The 27,732-nt window shown below is 45.8% G+C and overlaps 1 protein-coding gene across 6 annotated transcripts in view; it reads left to right on the top strand.

Moving 5' to 3' along the window:
* The first annotated feature begins 3,437 nt into the window (after window positions 1-3,437).
* The window catches only part of HDAC6 (histone deacetylase 6), a 90,565-nt gene continuing 66,270 nt past the window's right edge, over window positions 3,438-27,732 (top strand). For 2 of the 6 annotated variants that reach the window (XM_068248631.1, XM_068248635.1), the window contains exons 1-4: window positions 3,712-3,758; window positions 15,034-15,148; window positions 21,878-22,000; window positions 24,418-24,503. In XM_068248631.1, coding sequence (XP_068104732.1) covers window positions 15,077-15,148; window positions 21,878-22,000; window positions 24,418-24,503 — 281 coding nt within the window. In that variant the 5' untranslated portion in view covers window positions 3,712-3,758; window positions 15,034-15,076. The other 4 variants (XM_068248633.1, XM_068248636.1, XM_068248632.1 and 1 more) reach the window with 4 other exon arrangements.

Consider the following 27,732-nt stretch of genomic DNA (forward strand, 5'->3'; position numbering starts at 1 on the left):
TGAAGACACGTGCGGTGACATCATGTGCGTGACCACGCACATAACCCCCCCCCCCCCCCCCCCCCCGAAAAACCATATTGATAGGCTCTGCCCACTGCATATTTGATGTACTACAATATTGTAAATTATTATTTTTGTGAAACTGCATTTGTGGTCATAGAGGGACTCTCTGTTTTTTATTCATTTTAGATGTTTTTTTGGGTTGTTTGGTGCTTAAATAAACTTTGTTATTCGGACGTAGAAGGTTCAGGAACTTAGATTTTTTTTCTTTGTACTTTACCAACTAAGCGGTACGGGAGGAAACTACGGGACCTGTACGGCTACGGAGGATAGAAGAAGACCCAAGTAACTAACATGGAATTTCCCCATCTCAAGTACACTTAAAATACTTTTACATTTCAGTTACTTCTGGGAAGCAGACAGCTCAGTTGGCAGGTAGTAGACAGCTCTCTGTCAGTTGGATAGTAGTAGACCGCTTTCTGGCAGTTGGATAGCTGTAAAAAGCTCTCTGTCAGTTGGATAGTAGTAGACAGCTCTCTGTCAGTTGGATAGCAGTAGACAGCTTACTGTCAGTTGGATGGCAGTAGATAGCTCTCTGTCAGTTAAATGGTAGAAGACAGCTGTCAGTTAGATAGCAGTAGACAGCTCTGTCAGTTGGATAGCAGTGGACCACACTCTGTCAGATAGTAGTAGACCGCTTTCTGTCAGTTGGATAGCAGTAAAAAGCTCTCTGTCAGTTGGATAGTAATAGACCTCTCTCTGTCAGTTGGATAGTTGTAGACAGTTGTCAGTTGGATAGTAGTAGACAGCTCTCTGTCAGTTGGATAGTAGTAGACAGCTCTCTGTCAGTTGGATAGCAGTAGACAACTCTGTCAGTTGGATAGCATAAGCTTTCTGTCAGTTGGATGGCAGTAGACAGCTCTGTCAGTTGAATGGCAGTAGACAGCTTTGTCAGTTAGATAGCAGTAGACAGCTCTCTGTCAGTTGGATAGCAGTAGACCGCACTCTGTCAGTTGGATAGTAGCAGACAGCTGTCAGTTGGATTGCAGTAGACAGCTCTCTGTCAGTTGGATAGTAGCAGACCACTCTCTGTCAGTTGGATAGTAGTAGACAGCTCTCTGTCAGTTGGGTAGCAGTAGACAGCTTTGTCAGTTGGATAGTAGTAGACAGCTCATGTCAGTTGGATAGCAGTAGACAGCTCTCTGTCAGCTGGATGGTAGTAAACATCTCTGTGTCAGTTGGATGACAGAAGACATCTCTCTGTCAGCAGGATAGTAGTAGATCGCTCTCTGTTAGTTGAATGGTAGACAGCTATGTCAGTTGGATAGTAGTAGACAGCTTTCTGTCAGTTGGATAGACGTAGACAGCTGTCAGTTGGATAACAGTAGACCGCTCTCTGTCAATTGGATAGCAGTAGACAGCTGTCAGTTGGATAGCAGTAGACAGCTCTGTCAGTTGGATAGTAGCAGACCGCTCTCTGTTAGCTGGATAGCAGTAAAAAGCTCTCTGTCTGTTGGATAGCAGTAGACAGCTCTGTCAGTTAGATAGCAGTAGACAGCTCTGTCAGTTGGATAGTAGTAGACAGGTCTCTGTCAGTTGGATAGTAGTAGACAGGTCTCTGTCAGTTGGATAGTAGTAGAGAGCTGTTAGTTGAATGGTAGACAGCTATTAGTTGGATAGCAGTACGCAGCTCTTTGTCAATTGGATGGCAGACGGCTATGTCAGTTGGATAGCAGTAGACGGCTCTTTGTCAGTTGGGTTAACAGTAGACCGTTCTCTGTCAGTTGGATAGCAGTAGATATCTGTCAGTTGGGTAGCAGTAAACATCTCTCTGTCAGTTGGATAGCAGTAGACAGCTGTCAGTTGCATAGCTGTAGACCGCTCAGTCTGTTGGATGGTACAAGACAGCTCTCTCATAGGATAGTAGTAGACCGCTCTCTGTTAGTTGAATGGTAGACAGCTATGTCAGTTGGATAGTAGTAGGCAGCTCTTTGTCAATTGGATAGCAGACAGCTATGTCAGTTGGACAGCAGTAGACAGCTCTCTGTCAGTTGGATAGCAGTAGACAGCTGTCAGTTGGATAGCAGTAGACCGCTCTCTGTTCGTTGGATAGCAGTAGAAAGCTGTCAGTTGGATAGCAGTAGAGCTACAGGATCTTCTCAAAAAATTAGCATATTGTGATAAAGTTCATTATTTTCTGTAATGTACTGATAAACATTAGACTTTCATATAGTTTAGATTCAAATACACACAACTGAAGTAGTTCAAGCCTTTTATTGTTTTAATATTGATGATTTTGGCATACAGCTCACGAAAACCCAAATTTCCTATCTCAAAAAATTAGCATATTTCATCCGACCAATAAAAGAAAAGTGTTTTTAAAACAAAAAAGTCAACCTTCAAATAATTATGTTCAGTTATGCCTGCAATACTTGGTCGGGAATCCTTTTGCAGAAATGACTGCTTCAGTGCGGCGTGGCATGGAGGCAATCAGCCTGTGGCACTGCTCAGGTGTTATGGAGGCCCAGGATGCTTCGATAGCGTCCTTAAGCTCATCCAGAATGTTGGGTCTTGCGTCTCTCAACTTTCTCTTCACAATATCTCCCAGATTCTCTATGGGATTCAGGTCAGGAGAGTTGGCAGGCCAATTGAGCACAGTAATACCATGGTCAGTAAACCATTGCGGGTTCCCGCTAGTGCAAGAACATTAACACATACATTTTTACGCGTTACTGGTTTAATGCGTAACTTTATACGCATTGAACCAGTAATGCGTAAAAATGTATGTGTTAATGTTCCTGCACTAGTGGGAATGCGTAAAAACGTACGCAATGCGGCCCGCCGACCTCCGAGGTCGGAAAGCTCTCAGCGGGGGACTGCAGCAGCAGTGAGTGACTACGAGGGCACAGGATGGCTGCATGGGGCTGCTAGAAGCCCCAGGTAAGTGAAACTCATTTTTTTTATTTTGCTTGGACCTTCCCTTTAAGGCCGCTATTGAAGCATCCTGGGCCTCCATAACACCTGAGCAGTGCCACAGGCTGATTGCCTCCATGCCACGCCGCATTGAAGCAGTCATTTCTGCAAAAGGATTCCCGACCAAGTATTGAGTGCATAACTGAACATAATTATTTGAAGGTTGACTTTTTTTTGTTTTCAAAACACTTTTCTTTTATTGGTCGGATGAAATATGCTAATTTTTTGATAGGAAATTTGGGTTTTCATGAGTTGTATGCCAAAATCATCAATATTAAAACAATAAAAGGCTTGAACTACTTCAGTTGTGTGTAATGAATCTAAAATATATGAAAGTCTAATGTTTATCAGTACATTACAGAAAATAATGAACTTTATCACAATATGCTAATTTTTTGAGAAGATCCTGTATATCAGTTGGATAGCAGTAGCCATCTGTCAGTTGGATAGCAGTAGACAGCTCTGTCAGTTGGGTTGCAGTAGACAGCTCTGTCAGTTTAATGGCTAACAGCTCTCTGTCAGTTTAATGGCTATCAGGATTTGGTAATAATACTCTGTAATAATAAGCAGTGCTGTCTGGGTAAAATACACTGCATTATAGCAATGATGCTAATACACTGTCATTTGTCATAGTCAGTGCTGGGCAACGTACGTACAGCACAGGGACAAGGCATGATTCACTTTAGCCAGCTGACGTCAGGCGCTATAGTGGGATAGGCGGGGCTGGTCACATGCTCTGGAAGTGACGTCACGCACCGGGAGAGGCGTAGGACTTTGAATTGACGGTCAGTGGTGTGTTGTGGGGCGGAGGGATATGGGATAGTGCGGTGCGGTGTACACAGTGAGTTACGCGTGCTGCGCGAGAGCTGGAGGTGTGTGTAGCGCAGCTCTGTACTCTGCCGCGTACAGCCAGATATCCCGCCACAGTGCTATATATTGCAGCAGGTCAGCCCCGCACTATGGGCAATTGGGCATGCGGGGCGCAGACCTGTCCTCTGCTATGGGTACACTACACATCAGCTGCCTTGCATTGAAAACTGCAGAGGTAGAGCTGTGTCCAGTTCAGGCTGGAGGGGAATGACTTCTGTCCTAATTTGTCTATATTAGATATAAATCCCAGATACTACAACACTACTGAAGAGCTAACAAGTGTTACCCCAACATCTTGGGGCACTAGAGGTCCATTCTGGAGCCAGGGGAGCAGGGCTGAGTGTCTATGAAATGTTAGGCTTTTACCTTTGTTCAGTATATGAAAAAAAACAACACGTTGCTGTTTAAAACTTTTTGATGCATGTTTGTTCTGTTCTGATAAAGAGGAAAGAAAGTTTGGGTACTATGTGATTTTTCCGATTTGGCTGGACAAAGCGTATGGGGACAGAATCAGTGCTGGCCTATGAAAATGGATGGTGGCTGGTTTAAGTAGGATGCTAAACACAAAAGCAGTAGTCCCCAGGCTCTACCTTATGCAGATAGGTACCAGGGAGTCAACCAGCGAACACCCGGATCCAAATGCATTTGAAATCGGCACCGGTAGACTTGGGCGCAGGATACAGCGGTATATAGCTGATCCTGCTTCTGCCCAAGTCCGGGCCGATTTAATTACTATTCCCCCTCCAGGCCGACGTGAATAGTGGGGAAATGAAATAATTCGGCTTCCAGCGATTGCTGGAGGCCGAATTATTGTGTTTGTAAGCAACCTCGGCTCCGTCTTCTGACAGAGCCGACGTTACTCACTGAGCGCTGCAATAGGAGTGATTCCTATTGTAGTCTATGGAGGCGCCGGTTGCGCCCAAATCTAGCAGTGTTGAAAAGCACTGCTCCGCCCGGATCCACCAAGGGTGCAAAACAGTGAAGCATAATGAAAAAATAGCTGGGTCTTGACCTGGATTTTGCAATTATAGCTGTGGCTTTATTAGCACCATAGTAGCGGAAAACAATGTTTCGCCCGCAAGGCCTTTTTCAAGTGTGTTCAGTAGGATGCTAGCCATGTACATATTGCAAAATACTCACCTGCGCCACCCATTCGGGTCCTTTGTAGATGCTGCCACTGTTCCTTTAGGTCCATGCAGGGAAGAAATGCCAGTATACCGATCCAAGCCCCATCCGACTCCTATTGATTTACAATAGACTAATTAAAATTGTCCCTCCCCAGGAGGACTTGTTAGTTCACTTAGTTGTGGGCCAAAAACTTTCCTGGTGCTTATGGAGAATTTCCATTGGTCTTTTGCAAACCAATAGGAGGCACCTGATCCTTCTGATTGGACTCTAGGATCGGTATACTGACGTTTCAAGCATGCAGAGGACTTGAGCGGCAGTGGAGGAACATAAACATGAAAGCGACATGCACCAAGCAGGTAGTGGCGAAAATGAAATGGGCAGAACTGGATAAAGAAACGAATGCAGTTGTAAGAAACTGATCAGTTTAATTGGAAAACAGATCTGGTACAACGTGAAGTTAGCCTAAATCCATGCTGATCAAACCAATGTAATTTCATCTAGCCCTAAGCATAGAACGTCAATACACCCCTAGCTATTGCTCCTCCATCCAATCCTCCACTTTCATATAGCCGCTCCATCCTCTATCCAGTCCTAACTGTAGCCACTCCACCTCCTATCCAGTCCTAACTGTAGCCACTCCACCTCCTATCCAGTCCTAACCGTAGCCACTCCACCTATCCAGTCCTAACCGTAGTCCACCTCTATCCAGTCCTAACCGTAGCCACTCCACCTCTATCCAGTCCTAACTGTAGCCCTTCCACCCTCTCTAGCCACTCCACCTCTATCCAGTCCTAACCATAGCCCTTCTACCCTCTCTAGCTACACCACCGCAATTCAGTCCTAATCATAGCCACTCCACCTCTATCCACTCCTAATCGTAGCCCTTTCACCCTCTCTAGCCACTCCACCTCTATCCTGTTATAATCATAGCCCTTCCACCATCTCTATCCACTCCACCTCCATCCAGTCTTAACCGTCAGGGCTGTGGAGTCGGTTCAAAAATCATGCGACTCCAACTCCTCAGTTTATGACACCTCCGACTCCAGGCACCGAAAATTGCTCCGACTCATTGACTCCTTAGTCTAATTTTTACAAAGGCTATGGATTTGGTTCAAAAACCATCCGACTGCTCAGTTTATTGAAACCACCGACTCCAGGTACCCAAAATTGTTCCGACTCCACAGCCCTGTTAACCGTAGCCCTTCCACCCTCTCTATCCACTCCACTTCCATCCAGTCTTAACAATAGCCCTTCCACCCTCTCTAGCCACTCCACTTCCATCCAGTCTTAACCGTAGCCCTTCCACCCTCTCTATCCACTCCACTTCCATCCAATCTTAACCGTAGCCCTTCCACCCTCTCTATCCACTCCACTTCCATCCAGTCTTAACCGTAGCCCTTCCACCCTCTCTATCCACTCCACTTCCATCCAGTCTTAACCATAGCCCTTCCACCCTCTCTATCCACTCCACTTCCATCCAGTCTTAACCGTAGCCCTTCCACCCTCTCTATCCACTCCACTTCCATCCAGTCTTAACCATAGCCCTTCCACCCTCTCTATCCACTCCACTTCCATCCAGTCTTAACCGTAGCCCTTCCACCCTCTCTAGCCACTCCATCTCCATCCAGTCCTATCCATAGCCCTTTCACCCTCTAGTCACTCCTCTATCTGCATTCCAATGCTTGGTAGTGCAAATGAAAGCAAACTGCTAACTATGAATGTTAAGCCATTGTCAGGAGATCAATCCCCTAGGAGCACAATAAAGCCTATAGGTAAGAAGTGGGAAGTGTTTGGTACTATTAGGACCCTTCCCAAATCAGACTGTCTGAACAGTATAGAAGAGCAAGAAAGAAACTGATCAGAGAGGCCACCAAAAGATCTGTGGCAACTTGACTGTATTTATGGTGTAAACATATATACATATATGTATACATATATACAACAGTATAAATAGTACTCCACAGATGTGGCTTGTTGGAGGATTGCAAGAAAAAAAAAGACATTACTTAGGAAAGGGTGCACATATTTTTGATTGAGCTTTGCCAGAATGCACTAGGATGGTTCTGAGGCTTAATAGAAAAAGTTATTATGGTCTACCGTATATCCTCGAATATAAGTCGACCCCGTGTATAAGTCGACTCCAATATTTTACTCTCTTAAGCTGGAATTTTTTATTGACTCAAGTATAAGTGTACCCAGCAAAGTTAATGGCTGCACTTGGGGACCAGGAGGGGTTAATGACTTCACTGCATTAAAGGGACTCCGAGCACCTCTAATGGGTTGTGCTGCTCAAATCTGATCCGGATGAAATGCGGATAGTTGTGATCCGGATTTCATCCTGTTAAATTTAAGTTACCTGTGCGGGCTGGGCGGGGGGTTTAATCTTACCTATCATGACGTCTTCTTCGTCCGTCCCTCGGCATCTCCTACGATGCGTTCCAATCCGGTGTCATGTGACTAAAAACACTTCCTCCTTCCGGGTTGAAGGAGGAAGTGTATAGTCACGTGACGCCGGATTGGACCGCATCGTGGGATACTCCGAGGGACGGACGAAGAAGACGTCATGATAGGTAAGATTAAACCCCCCGCCCAGCCCGCACAGGTGACTTGAATTTAACAGGATGAAATCCGGATCACAACTATCCGGATCGGATTAGAGCAGCACTGCTCATGGGCATGCCTTTAAGCCAGACGACTTCCAACAAAGTCGTGCTATGACCCCCCTGGAGGAGCCTCTTGCAATGGCCCTGCGTGTCACTTCCTCTTCCTGCTTCATTCAGTGATGCACTTCTCTAACTGAGAAGACAGGGGTGACCTGGAAGTTATAACATAGCCAAGATGGCAGCCGCGATATTTAAATTGAAATCGAGCGAAAACTGTTTGGTGTAGAACGGCGATTCAGGCATCACATGAAAGAGGAGAGCACAAGCTACAGAATGGTATGCATCTTTAAGTACTTTGCAGTACTGGTCGGAGTCTTAAAGGCATGCCCATGAGAGGTGCTCAGAGTCCCTTTAATAATTGCAGCCATTAATCCCTCCTGTCCCTTAAAGTGGACCCGAGATGAAAAACGAACTATAACAAGTAACTTGTCTATACAGTATATCTTATCTAAAGTTTAGATAGTTTACACAGCAAACCTGGCTGCATACAGCTTCAACAGTTTATGATGATTTATTCCTGTGATACAATGAAAGCGGCCTTGTTCTGTTTGTCATCATTACACAGGTAATCTGCATCTCCACCCCTCAGCCTGTGAAAAATTAACTCCCCCCTCCCTTCTGCCTCTGAAATCTCTGGCTAGTAACCTCCTCCTCCTGCCCAGACTGAGCTCCCATAAGCCCTTGCTACATGGGTCTGAGTGCATTTGCGTTTTGGAAAAGCTGTGGTCGAGGCTTGTTTAGTTTATAGGGAATTAGAGTATTAAAGAGACTCTGTAACATTAAAAAGATCCCCTGGGGGGTACTCTCCTCGGGTGGGGGAAGCCTCCGGATCCTAATGGGGCTTCCCACGCCGTCCTCTGTCCCACGGCGCCTGCGCAGGAGCCAGGAAGGTAAATATTACGTCACCGCTGCACGGAGGGCTGCAGCGAGACCCCTGACGGATGGAGGACGGCGTGGGAAGCCTCATTAGGATCCGGAGGCTTCCCCCACCAGAGGTGAGTACCCCCCAGGGGTCGTTTTGTCGTTACAGTTCTTCTTTAAAGCAAAAAAAAAAATTATTTGGCTAGAGGAATGCCCTATAAACTATATGTAAGGAACACAATTATGCAATGAATAAAAGTTCATCTCGGATCCACTTTAAGTGCAACCAATGACTCCTCCAGGTTCCCAAGTGCAGCAATAATTCACTCCCCTTCCTGTAGCCCAGTATTTCCCGGTTTCCCCCCTGCCCCTTTCCTTGTTAATTGGCATGGTCACGACTTTCAGATCTGTGTTTTCTTGGTATTTCCTTTATCAAGAAAGTGTCACTTACCACAGGGTAAATTGCTGCAAATTGGAATGTCAGTAATAGTACAGACATTACTCGGTGTCCTGTGTTGCTCATGACTCATATATAAGTCGACCCATAAGCTTTTATTTAGTGAATCAGTCCCAAATTTCTAGACTTCTATTCGAGTATAAACAGTAAGTTTTTGACCACAGTGTATTATTGATTTATAAAGCGCCAACATATTCCGTGGCACTGTACAAAATAAGAAACAAACATGGAGTACAAAATAATATAGACAGTGGTATACATCAATGTACAAAATACAGAATTGGTAATTACAGTGACAAAATATTAATATGAATAAATGTGTAGAGAATTCCAAGACACAAAAGGGTTAGAGAGCCCTGCCCTTGGAGCTTACACTCTAGAGGAATGTACCAATAGTGTTACAATTTGAAGAATACCATGTCAACAGTAAAGCACAGAGGTGGTAGCATTCAGTTGTGGGGGTGTTTTTCTGCAGCAATGACTGGAAAACCTGCTTTCTTCTGCCAGGAAGTTGTCAGTGGGAAGAAGGTTCACCTTTCTACATGATAGAGACCCACCTGACACACCTCACATATGACTACACAGCGACTGAAGGAGAAGAATGTGACTGTGTATTAAATTTCACATTTTCAGACCGTTTGTATCGGCAGGTTGTTCATAAGTCAGGCATTAACCACTTCACAACTGAGGGGTTTTACCCCTTGAGCACCAGAGCAATTTTCACCTTTAGTGCTCCTTCCATTCATTCGCCTATAACTTTATCACTACTTATCACAATGAAATGAACTATATCTTGTTTTTTTCACCACCAATTAGGGTGGGACATTATGACAAGAATTATTTTATTCTAAATGTGTTTTAATGGGAAAATAAGAAAACATTTGGAAAAAAATCATTATTTTTCATATTTCGGCCATTATAGTTTTTAAATAATGCATGCTACCGTAATTAAAATCTACTTAATTTATTTGCCCATTGTACGGTGTTATTACACCGTTTAAAAAGACTCTGAAGCGAATAAAATGTGCCATTTTTACTTTGTTATTCGCTTCAGTAGTCTCATCAAAAGTAAACCGCCGCATCCCCGCCGCAAAACGAGGGGTCTAGACCCCCCCCCCCCCCCAAAATCCCCGGGCAAAGATCCACGACCAACTTGGTCGTGGATTTTGCTGCACTGAGAGGCAGAGCTTTCATCTTCAGTTCTGCCTCTCCTGACGTCAATCGCCGTGCGGACCTCCGCCTCTCCCCGCCCCTCTCTATGAATGAAGACTGAGAGGGGCGGGGAGAGGTGGCAATCTGCTGCGATTGACATCAGTAGAGGCAGAGCTGAAAGCTCTGCCTCTTTCAGGAAGCGCCGGCCGTATTGCCTCATCCCCCCCCCCCCCGGGATTTGGGGGGTCTAAATCGCTCGTTTTGCGGTGGGGATGCGGCAATCTACTTCTGATGAGAGCACTGAAGAGAATTATAAGGTAAAAATGTCAATTTTTTTTCCGCTTCAGTCTCTCTTTAAATTATGTCCCTATCACAACGTCTGGCGCCAATATTTTTTATGGAAATAAAGGTGCATTTTTTCAGTTTTGCGTCCATCCCTGAGTACAATCCCATAATCTATAAAGAAACAGTAGTATACCCTCTTGACATACATACTTAAAGAGTTCAGTCCCTAAGGTTACTATTTATGTTTTTTTTTCCATTTTTTTGTTTTAATTAAAAAAAGGTAACAATTGGGTAGTGTTGGAGGTAATGAGTTAATTTAAAATGTAAGTATATGTTTTTGTATATACAGTAAAAGAATGCTTTAAAATGTAGTTTTACTTTTTGGCCACAAGATGGCCACAGTAATTTTTTGTGAATGCCTTCTGTATGCATAGTACGTACGCTTACAGGCAGTGTAGTGAGGATTTTTTTTTTAGAATGATCGCGCAGCTTCTCATAGAATGAGCCAATCATTGCTGCGGGGACTTAGATCAATGAGCGGCAACTGCTTTCCGATTCATTGATCTCCGGGCAAGCGGGCGGTGGCGTGCACAAGCGCGGGAAACCATAACCAAGAATTGAACTTTCCAATCAGTAGCTGATACCCCCTTTTCACACGAGAAATCTTTACCTTTTCTAAAACGGATCATCAGGGGAGTCTGTATGGCTGATATTGTGGTGAAACCCCTCCCACAGTGTGATGTCAGGACCATGGTTCTGACATCACACTGTGGGAGCCTTGTTGCATTGTGGTAAATAACAGCTGTTTCCAACTGCCAAAAACGACAGCAGCATCTCATTCCACTGACATCTCCTGCCGCCGGTAAAATGTCACCATGTGATAAATGCAGGGCTGTGGAGTCGGTACAAAAATCCACCGACTCCGACTCCTCAGTTTAGGATTCCACTGACTCCTCGACTCCGACTCCTCTAATTTGCATATTACAATCTTGTTCATTGAAAGTATGTAACATGAAATTCGTCTCTTAACTGCCAACGCTTAGGAATTTTAAAAGACAACTGAAGTGAGAAGGATATGGAGACTGCCATATTTATTCCCTTTAGTCATAGGCTAAGACTAGTCCTTGGTAAGAGTACTTGTAAAAGGTACAGACCGGAACAAAGAACATCTATCAGGCCCTAGGCAATGTAACTGTGGGTACATGTAAGAGTGATGTGCAGGTACTCTGCAGGGGAATAAGGAGATTCTTCCTCTCCTCTATTACACATTCTTCATGCACAATCTGAACATCTATCAGGCCCTAGGCAATGTAACTGTGGGTACATGTAAGAATGATGTGCAGGTACTCTGCAGGGGAATACAGCGATTCTTCCTCTATTACACATTCTTCATGTACAATCTGAACCAGGTTTATGGGTGATAGATAACACCTCTGTGTTCAATGTGCACAACATTCTCAGTGGATTCCCTGCAGCTCTGTGGGGAGAGCATATGTAGAGTATAGTACTACTGTGTAACAAAGTAAACCTGAGACAGATGAAATTAAAGTTTTATACATACCTGGGGCTTCCTTCAGCCCCCTTCAGGCTAATCAGTCCCTCGCTGTCCTCCTCCGCCACCTGGATCTTCTGCTATGAGTCCAGGTACTTGAGCCAGTCTGGTGTAGTGCGCATGCACACACTCCGCCGCCGGGAGCGTACTACTGCGCAGCACTGTTGCGCAGGTGCAGAACGCTCCTGGGACTGATTGGTCTGGAGGGGGCTGGAAGAATCCCCAGGTATGTAAAACTTTTGTTTTCATCCTTCTCAGGTACCATTTAATTCGTAGTCACCAAACCAAATTTTAAAGGATACCACAACTGACATGTGGCATAATGAGATAGACATGGGTATGTACAGTGCCTAGCACACAAATAACTATGCTGTGTTCCTTCTTTTCTTTCTCTGCCTGAAAGAGGTAAATTACAGGTATGTAAGTGGCTGACTCAGTCCTGACTCAGACAGGAAGTGACTACAGTGTGACCCTCACTGATAAGAATTTCCCCCTTTCTTATCTCTTTCTTGCTCTCAGAAGCCATTTTCTTCTAGGAAAGTGTTTTATAGTTGGAATTTCTTATCAGTGAAGGTCACACTGTAGTCACTTCCTGTCTGAGTCAGGACTGAGTCAGACAGGCAGAGAAAGAAAAAAAGGAACACAGCATAGTTATTTGTGTGCTAGGCACTGTACATACCCATGTCTATCTCATTATGCCACATGTCAGTTGTGGTATCCTTTAACAACATATCAAATTATTTGATTTCATGAGCAGAGAGAGTGCATACATTTGCATAAATCAGAATCAACGCAGAATTATTTCCATCTCATTGACCATCTCTATTAGTGACACGGCTACACATCAGGCTTTATTCTTACAGCATAGATGTTATTTCGTATATATAAGAGATTCCTGTGTACACATCATATATACAGTCACAATTAGATGTGTATATTTGACTTTAAAAATACGGGGTCTGCTTTATTGAAGCAGCACAAGTAACTCATTTTGATTGGTTTATTTCATGTTTGTGGACTAAGCACAGCTATTACTGTATGTATAAATTATTTATGATGACTATTATCTGAGAAATAGAACACTGACTAAATCATTTATACATCATTATTGTAAAAATGAAGCACTCTTTTCATTGTTATTTTTACTGCAGTTACTCTTTAAGCCTTGTACACACTTTCAGTTATGTTTGGCCAATCGCTGACCAATTTTACCACCTCCATGTAGTATGATGGTTTACCTACACAATCTGCTCATATTTTTCAATGATACTACAAGGAGGTGGTAAAATTGGTCAGTGATTGGCCAATCATAATGGGAAGTGTGTACCATGCTTTAAAGGACAACTGAAGCAAGAGGGATATAGAGGCTGCCATATTTATTTCCTTTAAAACAATGCAGATTGCCCGGCTGTCCTGCTGATCCTCTGCCTCTAATATGTTTAGCCATAGACCCTGAACAAGCATGCAGCAGATCAGGTGTTTCTGTCATTATTGTCAGATCTGACAAGATTAGCTGCATGCTTGTTTCTGGTGTTATTCAGACACTACTGCAGCCAAATAGATCAGCAGGACTGCCAGGCAACTGGTATTGTTTAAAAGGAAATAAATATGTCTTCCTCCATATTCTTCTCACTTCAGTTGTCCTTTAACCACCTGCGGACCGAGCGAGTATAAATCTACGGCGGGCAGGGGGCGCTGCGGTCCTGACAGGACGTAAACTCTACGTCCCATTGACCGCGCGCCCCAGCCCGTCTGCGTCACTCGGTCCGCTCTGCCCCCGCCGCAATGTGATGCCCTGCCGCCTCTATGACGGCAGAGCACTGTGAGCCGGGCAGGAGCCGTTTTCATTGGCTCCTGGCCCTGTCATTCATGTAAGCCATTCCCATTGGCTTACATGGAGTGACAGGGTCAGGAGCCAATGAAAGCGGCTCCTGACCGGCGCACAGCGCTCTGCCGTCATAGCGACGGCAGAGAGAGCAGCCTGCGGCGGGGATAGAGCGGCGTGTACGGCGGGAGCGACGGTAACTTGCGGCGATTCATCGGGAATCGGCGGTTTGCTGGACCAGCACCCTCTGGTCTTTAAGGGGGCAGAGGGTGCTGGTCCAGAAAGGGTTAACCTCCTTAGCGGTCTGGACGAGCTCAGCTCGTCCATTACCGCCGAAGGGTGCCGCTCAGGCCCTGCTGGGCCGATTTTGCTCAAATAAAAAGGAGCACACGCAGCCGGCACTTTGCAAGCCGCGTGTGCTACCTGATCGCTGCCGGAGTGCGGCGATCCGCCGCGTGGAGCGGCGAAAGACGGTCCCCCCAGCCGCCCGAGACCCCTTGCGCTGCCTGGCCAATCAGTGCCAGGCAGCGCTGAGGGGTGGATCAGGGCTCCCTCTGACGTCAATGGCGTCGGTGACGTCATCGCGCCAGACGCCATGGCGACGGGGGAAGGCCTAAAGGAAATCCCGTTTAGAACGGCATTTCCTGATGGGCCTGACGCCAGGGGCGGGGGGATGCCGCAGCTCAGCGGCTATCATGTAGCTGGCGCTAGGCTAGCTTCATGATTTAAAAAAAGTAAAAAAATTAAAAATAGTGCTGCGCTGCCTCCCTGACGGATTTATTTGTCAGCCAGGGAGGTAAAGCTTGGTACACACTACAAACATTCAATTTTGATTGAGGGCCAGATTGTGAATACTACGAACAGAATGTGTAAGTAAGCTCATATATAACATGAAGGTGGTAAAATTGGTAAATCATTAGCCAATCAAAATTGCATTTCTATACATATGTGGTGCGTCAGTGAAGAAGCATGGGTAGTCATGTCAGACACCATAGCCAGTCAGGGGAAACATTCAGCATGCTCTACTGAACACATCTGTAAAAAGTTATCCAGAACCTTATGCTTCATTGGCCAGGAGTAACTAATCCCAGCATGCCCCAGGGCTGAACTTAGATTAGTCACCTGGTGAGGCTGTTTTGTTCTTTAGTAGCTTGTCTTTCCTGTTGCCTCAGTCGTCAGAGGTGCTGATAGGACTCCACATGTAACCATTAAAAGTATGTAGGTTACCGTTTGCTGAATGCATTTTACAATGTAATTTTCTATGCAGAGCTCGGAGGAAGTAGATGTTGTGATTGGTGACCCCGAAGAAGATGGCGTCTCCCAGGGAGAGGAAGTCACCGGGCAGTACTGGCACATCACCTGCTGTCTCCACCACCACCACGGTACGTCTAGTGCTGGCTTCTTCAGGAGTTTCCACCATTTCAGCTGCCAAGGGATTATAAATCCCAGCATAATAATAGTATAGTAATAGCAATCCTCTTCCCATTCCTGCTATGAATTGTAGCTTCTTGGCAGGCATACTTCTTGGCTTATACAGTAAATTCCCTTAATCTGCCTGTCTGTCCTGCAGGGGGATATAGTGGATAGCATTCTTGCCTTTCAGCACCAGGGTCCCTGACCTTGGACTAGGATACTATCTGCATGGAGTTTGCATTTTCTCCCTGTGTTTGTGTAGGTTCTCTCTGGTCATTCTTGTTTCTCCCAAATTAGAAAAATACAATTGGTTCTCCCTACACAGAGATTAGTCTAAGAAAGGTATTTAAGACTATAACTGTTGTAGATTGTGAGCTCCTCTGAAGACAGTCAGTGACATGACTCTGTACTCTATAAAGTGCTGCAGAAGATGTGAGTGCTATATAAATACATAACAATAATATGGAGGAAAATTAGACTATGACTATGATAGAGCTCCTGTGAGGACAGTCAGTGACATGACTATGCTATAAAAATACACAATACTAATAATAATGTTTTTCTGTCTTCACATACCGCTTAAGAGCAGATGCTTGGATACCTACATATTGCTGGTTGTGTGTATTAGGTCCACAGTGGACAAACAATGCATGCAGCAGTGTGTTGTGAAAAAGCTATTAGTTACAATGCATAGATGTAAACTGACCCATGATCTCCGAGGCCCCCGGCATTTTAACAGGCACTTCTGTTGACACCTATGTGCGACTGTGTGTACTGCACATGTCCGTCAATTTTTTTCATGTGCAGCATTGCGAAGGAGATGAGGAAGGTAAGAACGTACTACCGTTCCTACCTCATCCTTGTAGGGAGGGAATTTTTTTAGAGAAATATGTAGTTTCGCTATTCTTTTGGACTATGAGACTCACGTTTCTCCCCCAAAACTGGGGGAAAAAGTCACTGCGTCTTATGGTCCAAATGCAGGGAGTTCCTGACTTGTGAACGCCTGCCAATACAGACCTCCAACCCACCGCAACGTCGGGGACTCCCTGTACTTTGTCCATGCAGAGGAGGACATGGGGACAAAATGAGAACATAAGGAGGACACAAAGAGGCATAGAGGAGGATGCAAGGAGCCCAGAGGCAGACACATGGGGGACACAGGAGGACACAAGGAGTCCAGAGGCAAACACATGGGGGACACAGGAGGACACAAAGAGGACAGAGGCAGACACATGGGGGACACAGGAGGACACAAGGAGGACAGAGGCAGACACATAGGGGACACAGGAGGACACAAGGAGTCCAGAGGCAGACACATGGGGGACACAGGAGGACACAAGGAGTCCAGAGGCAGACACATGGGGGACACAGGAGGACACAAGGGGCTTGATTCACAAAGCGGTGCTAACTGTTAGCACGCCTGTGAAAACCCCCTTAGCACGTCTAAACAAGCTTTTCGCGCATAAAAGTTTACGCGCGCAAAACTTTATGCGCGTAAGACTTTACGCGCATACTGCACAGAGCGCTCCGCGCGAAGTGCCCATTAAAGCCTATGGGACTTAGCGCGCGTAAAACTTTGCGTGCGCAAAGTTAGCGCGCGATCTGATTGAGAAATCCAGTGCTAACCTACTTAGCACCCTGGTTAGCGCGTCTAAAGACTTTAGACGTGCTAAGTAGGTTAGCACCGCTTTGTGAATCAAGCCCAAGGAGTCCAGAGGCAGGCACATGGGGGACACAGGAGGACACAAGGAGGACAGAGGCAGACACATGGGGGACACAGGAGGACACAAGGAGTCCAGAGGCAGACACATGGGGGACACAGGAGGACACAAGGAGGACAGAGGCAGACACATGGGGGACACAGGAGGACACAAGGAGGACAGAGGCAGACACATGGGGGACACAGGAGGACACAAGGAGTCCAGAGGCAGACACATGGGGGACACAGGAGGACACAAGGAGGACAGAGGCAGACACATGGGGGACACAGGAGGACACAAGGAGGACAGAGGCAGACACATGGGGGACACAGGAGGACACAAGGAGTCCAGAGGCAGACACATGGGGGACACAGGAGGACACAAGGAGTCCAGAGGCAGACACATGGGGGACACAGGAGGACACAAGGAGTCCAGAGGCAGACACATGGGGGACACAGGAGGACACAAGGAGAACAGAGGCAGACACATGGGGGACACAGGAGGACACAAGGAGGACAGAGGCAGACACATGGGGGACACAGGAGGACAGAGGCAGACACATGGGGGACACAAGGAGTCTAGAGGCAGACACATGGGGGACACAAGGAGGACAGAGGCAGACACATGGGGGACACAGGAGGACACAAGGAGGACAGAGGCAGACACAAGAGGGCATGAGGTACAAAAGGGCATAATCCACAAGATGACCCTTTGCCATGGATGCACCAGGTTTAGTATATCCCCTGGTTTTTGTCCTCTAAACCTAGGTGCGTCTTAGGGCTGTAGAGTCGAGGAGTCTTAGTCGGAGCAATTTTGGGTACCTGGAGTCAGAGATTTCATAAAATGAGGAGTTGGAGTCAGTGATTTTTGTACAAAATCCACAGCCCTGGTAAGTATTATACTAAGGAGTCGGAGTCGGGGTAATTTTGGGTACCTGGAGTCAGAGTCGGTGGTTTCATAAACGAAGGAGTCGGAGTGGGAGTTGGATGATTTTGATACCGACTCCACAGCCCTTATGGTCAGGAGCGTCTTATAGTCCGAAAAAATACGGTACTTTCGATGTTCCCCAACAATGAAATGAGCTGTTTGCATCTCTGTCACAGACTAGACAACCATCAGGATACCCACTCATAAGTAGTGATAGTCATGTCTAGTAGAAGTCATGGAGAAGCATGTGAGCAGTTTGGTCCGGTGATAGATGTGTAAGTCTGATTTGCTAGTTATCATATGCTAAAGCAGAATGTAATGATTATTATTATTTAGTATTTACTGTATATAGCGCCAACATCCACAGTGCTGTACAGAGTGTTTATAGTCTTGTCACTAACTGTCCCTCAAAGGGGCTCACAATGTAATCCCTACCCTAGTCATGTGTCTATGTATGTATTGTGTAGTGTATGTATCGTAGTCTAGGGCCAATTTAGGGGGAAGCCAAATAACATCTGTATATTTTTGGGATGTGGGAGGAAACCGGAGCACCAGGAGGAAACCCACACAGACATGGGGAGAGCATACAGACTCCGTGCAGATAATGCCCTGGCTGGGATTCAAGCCGGGGACCCAACCACTATCCCACCGTGATCACAGCAAATAAGAGCTGCACAAATCTATCAGCTGATCAAACTGTTCACATGCTTCCCAGTGAGTTTTCCTATTATTCATTACTATTGATTAGGTGATCAATGTGAAGGCTGTACTTGTTTTTTTCTAATCATTTCTGTTCTTCCCAATACTTCCACCTCATGCTTGTTTGCTTATTTCTATCAATAAAAATAAAATGCATAATTCGCTTTATTGCCCCTTTTATTCTATATAAGGAAACACCAGTTGCCTGTCTGTCATACTGATCTTTTGGCTTGGTTTGTTTGAGTCGCTGGAGTTAAAGAATTATCGGGAAAAGTCATGCAGTGTTTTGGCCTGTAGTCTAGGTCAGCTGACAGAGGGTAAAGGGCAGTTTAATCGGTAATAGGGAGATACTGTACAGCCGTTACAGTGAATAAGAGAGCAGTGAGGACATTTTGAGCCGATAGATGAAGGTAATGTGTGGCGTTACACTCTGCACTTGCCACAGACAAGACCGGTGTAATGTCTGATTGCGCTGCCCGGAAGCTCCCTTCCACACTGAGTAGCACGCATGCTCAGTGTGAAGTTAATGATGCTGCTGGAGATAAAATACGAAATATCTTAGCTCCCACACCTCTTACACTCCCCAAATTTTCAGGGTAGGGAGGGGACCCCCCCGAATGACCTTTATGCCAAATTGCAGCCCCCGAGACCCGCTGGTTCAGGAGATAGATTAGAGAAATCTATCTCGGGAACCAGCGGGTCTCGGGGGCTGCAATTTGGTATAGAGGTAGTTCGGAGGGTCCCCTCTCTACCCTGAAAATTTGGGGAGTGTAAGAGGTGTGGGAGCGGAGATATTTAGTATTTTACCTCCAGCAGCATCATTCTATAGGAAATGTGGCCGCACAGTCTCCTACTGCGCATGCAGAGCAGCGCAAATCCACAGGCAGCGTAATCAGACACAACACCGGGTCCCCTTCACAGGCTGCGAGGCACATTGACCTGCAGGGGGCTCTCCTAGGTCAATTCACGCTCCTGCTTGTACACTTTACCCGAAAAGCTCCATTTTTTTTCTGTTGGCCTTTTTTTACGTTGATTTTTATTCTGTCATTTTTGATGGAGAACGTTGCTCATATTCTCCTCCTTGACTCCAACTAGATTTTGCCTAAAGAGATGCATGCTGGGGGATTTATATCAGCATTGACAACAGGCATCCCTACCAAATCCCTGCTTCTCTATACCTCTGCACTATACTGCTTCATTTTTTCACTAAATCTTTATTGAATAGACTGAGCCACTGATGCTATGTACACACTATCAGATTTTCTGACAGATTTACTGTCAGATCGATTATTTCCAACATGTCCGATCTGCTTTCCGATCATTTTTCGATCTATTTTCCATTTACTTCTATCGGAAATCGATCAGAAAATGATTGGAGATCAATTGGAAACCAGATTGAACATATTGGAAATAATCGATCGGACAGTAAATCTGCCAGAAAATCTCCTAGTGTGTCCTTGATTCTGGACAGGAGAAAGCCGGAAAACTGGTGGGCACAATTTAAGAAGGAGCCTTAATACCTATTATTATTATCTAGCTCAGTGCTGTCCAACTGGCGGCCCGCAGGCCGCATCCGGCCTGCCAGGCCTTCTGCTGCGGCCACCCTGCTGTGGCAGTGTTAGCCAGAGCTGAGGGGACTTTTTTTATTGTTTTTTTCTAAATCTTTTCCCCCATGCCTTGGCTGCTATAATATAAGCTTACAGCGCCCTTCTGCTCCGCTCCCCTTGTTCCCCCGAAGCTGCTGCCGCCGCCTCACCTCAGATCGGCAGCGGGCAGGAGATAGGAACCAGCCACACCGGCGCATGGCAGCCGCACGGGGGACTTTAAATGTTGGACGTGACCGATGATTTCACTTCCTGCATTTAAATTCACTGCGCTGGTCTGGCTGGTTGCTATCTCCTGCCTGGTCTGATCTGAAAGGTGAGGCGGCGGCAGCACGGGGGAAACGGGGAACGAGGGGAGAGGAGCAGAGAGGTGCTGTAAATATTACATTGTAGCAGCCGATCTGACTGCATTTTGTGGGCGAATCTGCAGCCAATCTGACTGCATTTTGTGGGCGAATCTGCAGCCAATCTGACTGCATTTTGTGGGTGAATGTGCAGCCGATCTGACTGCATTTTGTAGGCGAATCTGCAGCCAATCTGACTGCATTTTGTGGGCGAATCTGTGGCCAATCTGACTGCATTTTGTGGGCGAATCTGCAGCCGATCTGACTGCATTTTGTGGGCGAATCTGCAGCCAATCTGACTGCATTTTGTGGGCGAATCTGCAGCCAATCTGACTGCATTTTGTGGGCGAATCTGCGGCCAACCTGACTGCATTTTGTGGGCGAATCTGAGGCCAATCTGACTGCATTTTGTGGGCGAATCTGCAGCCAATCTGACTGCATTTTGTGGGCGAATCTGCGGCAAATCTGACCTCATATTGTGGGAAAATCTGTGGCCAATCTTGCATTTTATGTATAAATCTGCGGCCAATCTGACTGCATTTTGTGGACAATCTGCGGCCAATCTGGTTGTACTTTGTGGGGAATCTGATATCACTCTAATTGCATTTTGTGGAGAAATCTTCTGCCGGCCCTCCACCATGTGGTCTGGAAAAAAACGGCCCTCTGTGCCCGCGAAGTTGGACAGCACTGATCTAGCTGACAAACTTGTACTGATATCACCGATGCCCACTGTTCCTTTCACTGAAGGCTTTGATGATGTCAGAGCAACGCGACCCCAGCTGAGGGAGGACATAGCTGGTGGCTGCGTTTGGAGGCCTTGTTTGCAGCATTTTGGTGAGTTTTTATACCTAACAACATTGTCAGTGTATTAACCCTTTCCAATGCTGTGTCACACTATGCCCGATATTGGCATTTTCCAGCTCAGCGCCATTGTATAGAAAAACATGGCTTCCGCTATTGGTACCATTGCTTGGCGTCAGACACACACACACACACACACACACACACACACACACACACACACACACACACACACACACACACACACACACACACACTCACCACACACCACACACCACACACCACACACACACTACACACACACACACACACACACACACACCCCACACACACACCCCCCCACACACACACTATACACCCCCCCCCCCCACACACACACACACCCCACACACACCCCCCACACACACCCCACACACACCCCCCACACACACACACACACAGACACACATACACACACACACGTAAGTGCTGCGACTTTAAAAAAATTGAATTGGAAAGGGTTAAGTCATCCTTACCCACCCTTTCATTATTGTCCTCAATGTTTCATGCAGACCGAAATCTATCGCTTTGTCTCAAGTAATAGGTAAAAAAAAACAACCAACCTGTTGACTGTCTTGTTTCAGAAGAAATCTGGGAAGAAGGGGACCTCCCCCCAGGGCCCTCCTACCCTGCAGGAAGTAAAGAGAAGGGGTCATCGTGCACGGAAGACGCCAGAGAGAGACATCTGTGATCAACTCGAGGACCTGGTAAGGAGAAGGATCAGTTTGAACTGGTTGTCTTAATCTATTAATAGGGCTGAGCCTAAGCAACACAAAAATATATTGCCTATTACCTGACACGGGGTCATGTAAGCTAGAAATCAATGAATTACCGTATATCCTTGAATAAAAGTCAACCTTGTGTATAAGTCAACTCCAATATTTGAGCCTCTTAAACTGCAATTTTTTACTGATTCAAGTATAAGTCTACCCAGCAAAGTTATTGGCTGCACTTGGGGACCAGGAGGGGTTAATGACTGCACTGCATACAGTATTTCAGCCATTAACCGCTCCGGACACTTAAGTGCAGCCAATAACTCTGCCAGCCCCCTGGTGCAGCAATTATTCACTCCCCTTATTGCAGCCCAGTATTTCCCTTCCATCCCTTTCCTTGTTAATTGTTGTGGCCTGGACTTTCAGACCTGTGCTTTCTTGGTGTTTCCTTTCCTCAGAGTATCACTTACCACTGGGTAAATTGCTGCAAATGGGAAGAACACACATTACTCAGTGTGCTCAGTGTATAAGTAAGTCGACCCTTATACTTTTATGAAGTGAATCAGACCTAAATTTCTAGACTTATATTTGAGTATATACAGTATTTTACATTGTGGAAAAAAGGTCAGATACCTATGATGGATTGAGGGACCTAAGAGGGAAGGTTCTAGATCCTATTGAGCCTTCCTTAACCTCTCCTTCTACTCATTCCAGTGCTGTCATCCCTATTAGAGCTATTCCACCAACTTGTCGAATACACCTCCGTGTGCCCATGGAAAGCTTTGGGAGCACCGTCTCTGTCTGCACAGAGGTGGCAAATTCAAACAGGGATGACTGGATGCTGGAAGAAGGACACAGAGGGAGGGACGGGAAGGCTCCTTAGGATCCAGAGATCCAGATCCTAATGAGGCTTTCCTCGTCATGCAGCGCTGGCAGCCCCTGAATGCCAGCGAGGTAAGTATTTACCTACCGTGATCTAGCAGGCGTCTCTCCGCTCAGGCTCCAGCGGAAATACCTGAGCCCGATCGTATATGCTCTACTGTGCAGGCGACTCAAGCCTGCTTAGTATTGCGGACCTGTTTGGGCTCGGCTATTTCAGTCAGAGCCCATCGGAAAGCCGCTCCTTCACTGCAGCCCTGAAGATAAGTATTGCTGCCTGCGCAGTGCTTGAAAATTGGGGAATTTTCAGGGGGAGCCAGCACTGGATCCCTGAGGCTACAGAGGACGGGGAAATCCTCATTAGGCTCCTAAGTACCCCATAGTAGCTGATTTTTTTTTGTTACAGGTGTACTTTAGCAGCAAATACAGGCTCCTGATAAGGTGCCCATACATTCATCAATTTGCAATACTGATCCCCAGCAGATTCTATTATAATACTCAACTCTGCCAGAGACCAATGCCACAACGTGGCCGCACTATCTTAGGCCCCGTTCACACTTGCGGTTTTGTAAAAACCGGAACAGATGTCCGGACCGCACCGGATCCGGACCGGACCTAATCCGTACGGTTCCTATCCGGATCAGGTCCGGATCCGGTCCGTTTGCATCCGTTTTCCGTGCGGTATGAACACGGTTGCGGTCCGGATCCGGTTTCTTAAAGAGATAACAACCTGTAAATACCTGGGGTCTGGGAGGTCAGCAGAAGCTCTGGGGTCATTGTTGGAGACAGGTGGACGTGTGGAGACCATCCGTGGATACAGAGACTGCAGTTGGGACCATGGATCCAGTCATTTTTTACTCGTACCTGGGAATTCTCTCCTTCCTGTTGTTCACCTACTACTATGTGGGGAGAAGGCCTCACCTCCTCCTTATCAGACATATCATCAGACATGTTGCTGCCAAAGAGCTCCAGCATGAAATCCCTGCTGCTCCACTCTGTGAACGCTGGGCCCATGTGGTCCCCATCCAAAATGGCCACTAGAAAAAGCATAGGAAGTGGGGTAGAACGTCCGGTTTTTATAGCCAGTGTGTTGTACGCTCTCCGGTTCTCATTGGTTTGTATTGGCCGGATGCAACAGTCCGGCTCCGCTCCGGATACGTCTGCCGGAGGAGCCGGTCCGGACGAAACGGACGCATGTGAACGGACGCATAGACTTTCATTGCTATGCCGTTCCGTCCGTTCCGCATGCGGTCCGGCTCCGGCACGGCGATTCCGGACGGCGACCGCTAATGTGAACCGGGCCTAAATTTCAATCAATTTCTGACCAAAATAATTTGGAACGATAGATCCAGCATGTTGGAAAGATCTCGCTCACATGAGCTCAGTGGTGTGCACAGCAGTTGCGGCGTTCAGTTTCCTGACCACCAACAGACCCCCAGCCGCCGCATTGATACCAGCATAAAAAAACAGAATGTTTGCTTGGCGTTCTCTTGTAATGCATTCACTGACACTGTTTTTCCTTCTTGCCATAGAGCCTGAACAGAGACACGCTAGTGGTGGGGACCGGCCTGGTTTGCGATGACCGAATGACGCTCCCGTACTGCCTCTGGGATGCTGAGTAATGCACTGCATAGATTTTATAGTTTTTCTATTTAACTGGAGTAATTTTGTTTGTTGTTTAGGAGATGGTTCCTCTGCTGTGCCTTAACCACTTCACCACTGAGGGGTTTTACCCCCTGACCACCAGAGCAATTTTCACCTTTCAGCGCTCTTTCCATTCATTTGTCTATAACTTTATCATTACTTATCGCAATGACATGAACTATATCTTGTTTTTTCCACCACCAATTAGGCTTTCTTTAGGTGGGACATTATGCCAAGAATTATTTTATTCTAAATATGTTTTAATGGGAAAATAGGAAAAAATGTGAGAAAAAATTATTATTTTTCAGTTTTCAGCCATTATAGTTTTTAAATAATGCATGCTACTGTAATTAAAACCCATGAAATGTATTTGCCCTTTTGTCCCGGTTATAAAACCGTTCAAATTATGTCCCTATCACAATGTTTGGCACCAATATTTTATTTGGAAATAAAGGTGCATTTTTTTTTCAGTTTTGCGTCCATCCCTAATTACAAGCCCATAGTTTATAAAGTAACAGTGTTGTACCCTCCTGACATAAATATTTAAAAAGTTCATTCCCTAAGGTAACTATTTATGTATTTTTTTTATTGTACATTTTTTAATTTTTTTTTAATTACAAAAAAAAAAAAAAAAATTGGGAGTGTGGGAGGTAATGAGTTAATTTTTTGTGTAAAAGTAATTTATTTGTATGTGAAAAATGTTTAGGGTGTAGTTTTACTATTTGGCCACAAGATGGCCACAGTAACTTTTTGTTTTAATGTGACCTCCAAGCGTCCTTCCGGACTCTTGGAGGAAGTACTAGGAGGCTGGGTAAGTGTGTTTTTTTTTCACAATGATCGCGCTGCTCATCGGAGAGCAGCGGATCATTGCGGGGCTTAGATCAATGAACGGGAATGGATTTTCCCGTTCATTGATCTCCGGGCGAGCGGCGGGCGGCGTGTTTACGAGCGGCCGGCGGCGTGTTTACGAGCGGCCGGCGGCGTGTTTACGAGCGGGAGCGCGGGCAGCAGCGGGGGTGCGCAAAGTACGGATTTCTCAGTCCCTGGGGGTTAAAGGATGGAAAAAGGGACGGAGAAATCCGTACGGGCGGGGGTAAAGTGGTTAAAGAGACACTGAAGCGGAAAAAATATATGATATAATGAATTAGTTGTGTACCATGAATAATTACTAGAAGATTAGCAGCAAAGAAAATATCCTCATATTTTTATTTTCAGGTATATAGTGTTTTTCTAACATTGCATCATTCTATAATATGTGCAGATTACACAACACTCAGCATTCAAAATGATTCTTTCAGAGCAGTCTGTGAACTAATGACCTCTCCTCTGGCAGAGAAAAAGACATTTGTTTACTTACAGTTGAGATAATAAAAGTCAGAAGACAGCCCTCTCCACGACTTTGAAAGTCGTAGAGCTCAATGGCTTTTTTGCATAGAGATAACAACTGGAGTTTCTTAACTCTTCCTGTACTGGAAACAATATTAGACTGATGTATCTGATCTTAATGTTTTATTTCTTAGCTGTACTCCACATACAAATCATAATATCATAATTTTTTTTCCGCTTCACTGTCTCTTTAAAGGGAAGGTTCAAGCAAAAAAAAAAAATGAGTTTTACTTACCTGGGGCTTCTACCAGCCCCATGTAGCCATCCTGTGCCCTTGTAGCCACTCACTGCTGCTCCAGTCCCCCGCTGGCAGCTTTCTGACCTCGGAGGTCAGGGCCACATTGCATACATTTTTACGCATTCCAGCTAGTGCAGGAACAAAAATTTACGCGTTGCACCAGTAACGCGTAAAAATGTATGCGTTAATGTTCCTGCACGAGCGGGAATGTGTAAAAATGTACGCAATTCGGCCCTGACCTCCGAGGTCAGAAAGCTCCCAGCGGGGGACTGGAGCAGCAGTGAGTGACTACGAGGGCACAGGATGGCTGCATGGGACTGGTAGAAGCTCCAGGTAAGTGAAACTCATTTTTTTTTTTTGCTTGGACCTTCCCTTTAAACTCTATTATGCCGACATGTATAACTACCATGATTTACTGCTTTTAACTTTTGTGTGGAAATAGCCTGGCAGATCTATACTTCGCCTAGCATTAAAACACATTTGAAATGAAAGGGGTATGAAGGCTGACCTATTTGTTTCCACCTATTTGTTTCCTTATAAACAATGTTCTCCCGATCTTACTGGATTCAGAAGTGTCTGAATCACACACCTGACACCAGGGCTGTGGAGTCGGGACAAAAATCATCCGACTCCACGGCCCTGCCTGAAACAAGCATGCAGCTCATGCATTTTTGGTGCATTTGCGTTTTGTGCTTTTTCAATAGTTCCCTTTTTTCAATTGAGAAAAATACAGTATCATATTTATTTAATAAAAAAAAGCATCAAAAACACATGTAAAAACGCAGTCCTCTGCGTCGCCATTGAAATAAGTTGTGCATTTTGAAAAATGTAAATTATAAAACGCAAATATATATGTATTTTTTATGCAACCCATAGATTTTCATTATGGGCAAAAATGATCTGGCATGCTGGATCTTTGACTGAGATTTGGTGACTGAGTACATTGTTCCTCTGTTTACCCCGCCTGTTCAAGCCGCTCCATCACGGTCGCTGCTGCTGCTGTCTCTCCTCTCCATAGAGACAGAACACACCACTCAGCTGTTGCCTAGCGACACGACTGTACAGCTATGGAACCCTATAATGTCACCCACAGGATCGAGTGCGATCCTGGCTGACAACAAAAATTGTGCAATTGTACACAACAGAAATCACGGATTGTTGCACAATGAAAAGCTTTATAATGAAGTTCTGAGTATGAGCATCTCACAAATACATCTGCAGACAGTCACTAAATTTTGTTACACAGGCAGTTACCAAGGTTATGTACCCCTGCAGACAGTCGCTAAGGTTTGGTACACTGCAGACAGTCACTAAGTTTTGGTACACTGCAGACAGTCCCTGAGGTTTGCTACCCTGCAGACAGTCACTGAGGTTTGGTACCCTGCAGACAGTCACTGAGGTTTGGTACCCTGCAGACAGTCACTGAGGTTTGGTACCCTGCAGACAGTCACTGAGGTTTGGTACCCTGCAGACAGTCACTGAGGTTTGGCACCCTGCAGACAGTCACTGAGGTTTGGCACCCTGCAGACAGTCACTGAGGTTTGGCACCCTTCAGACAGTCACTGAGGTTTGGTACTCT

The sequence above is a fragment of the Hyperolius riggenbachi genome, chromosome 8 (assembly GCF_040937935.1).
Source record: "Hyperolius riggenbachi isolate aHypRig1 chromosome 8, aHypRig1.pri, whole genome shotgun sequence".
In the NCBI taxonomy this organism is placed as follows: Eukaryota; Metazoa; Chordata; class Amphibia; order Anura; family Hyperoliidae; genus Hyperolius; species Hyperolius riggenbachi.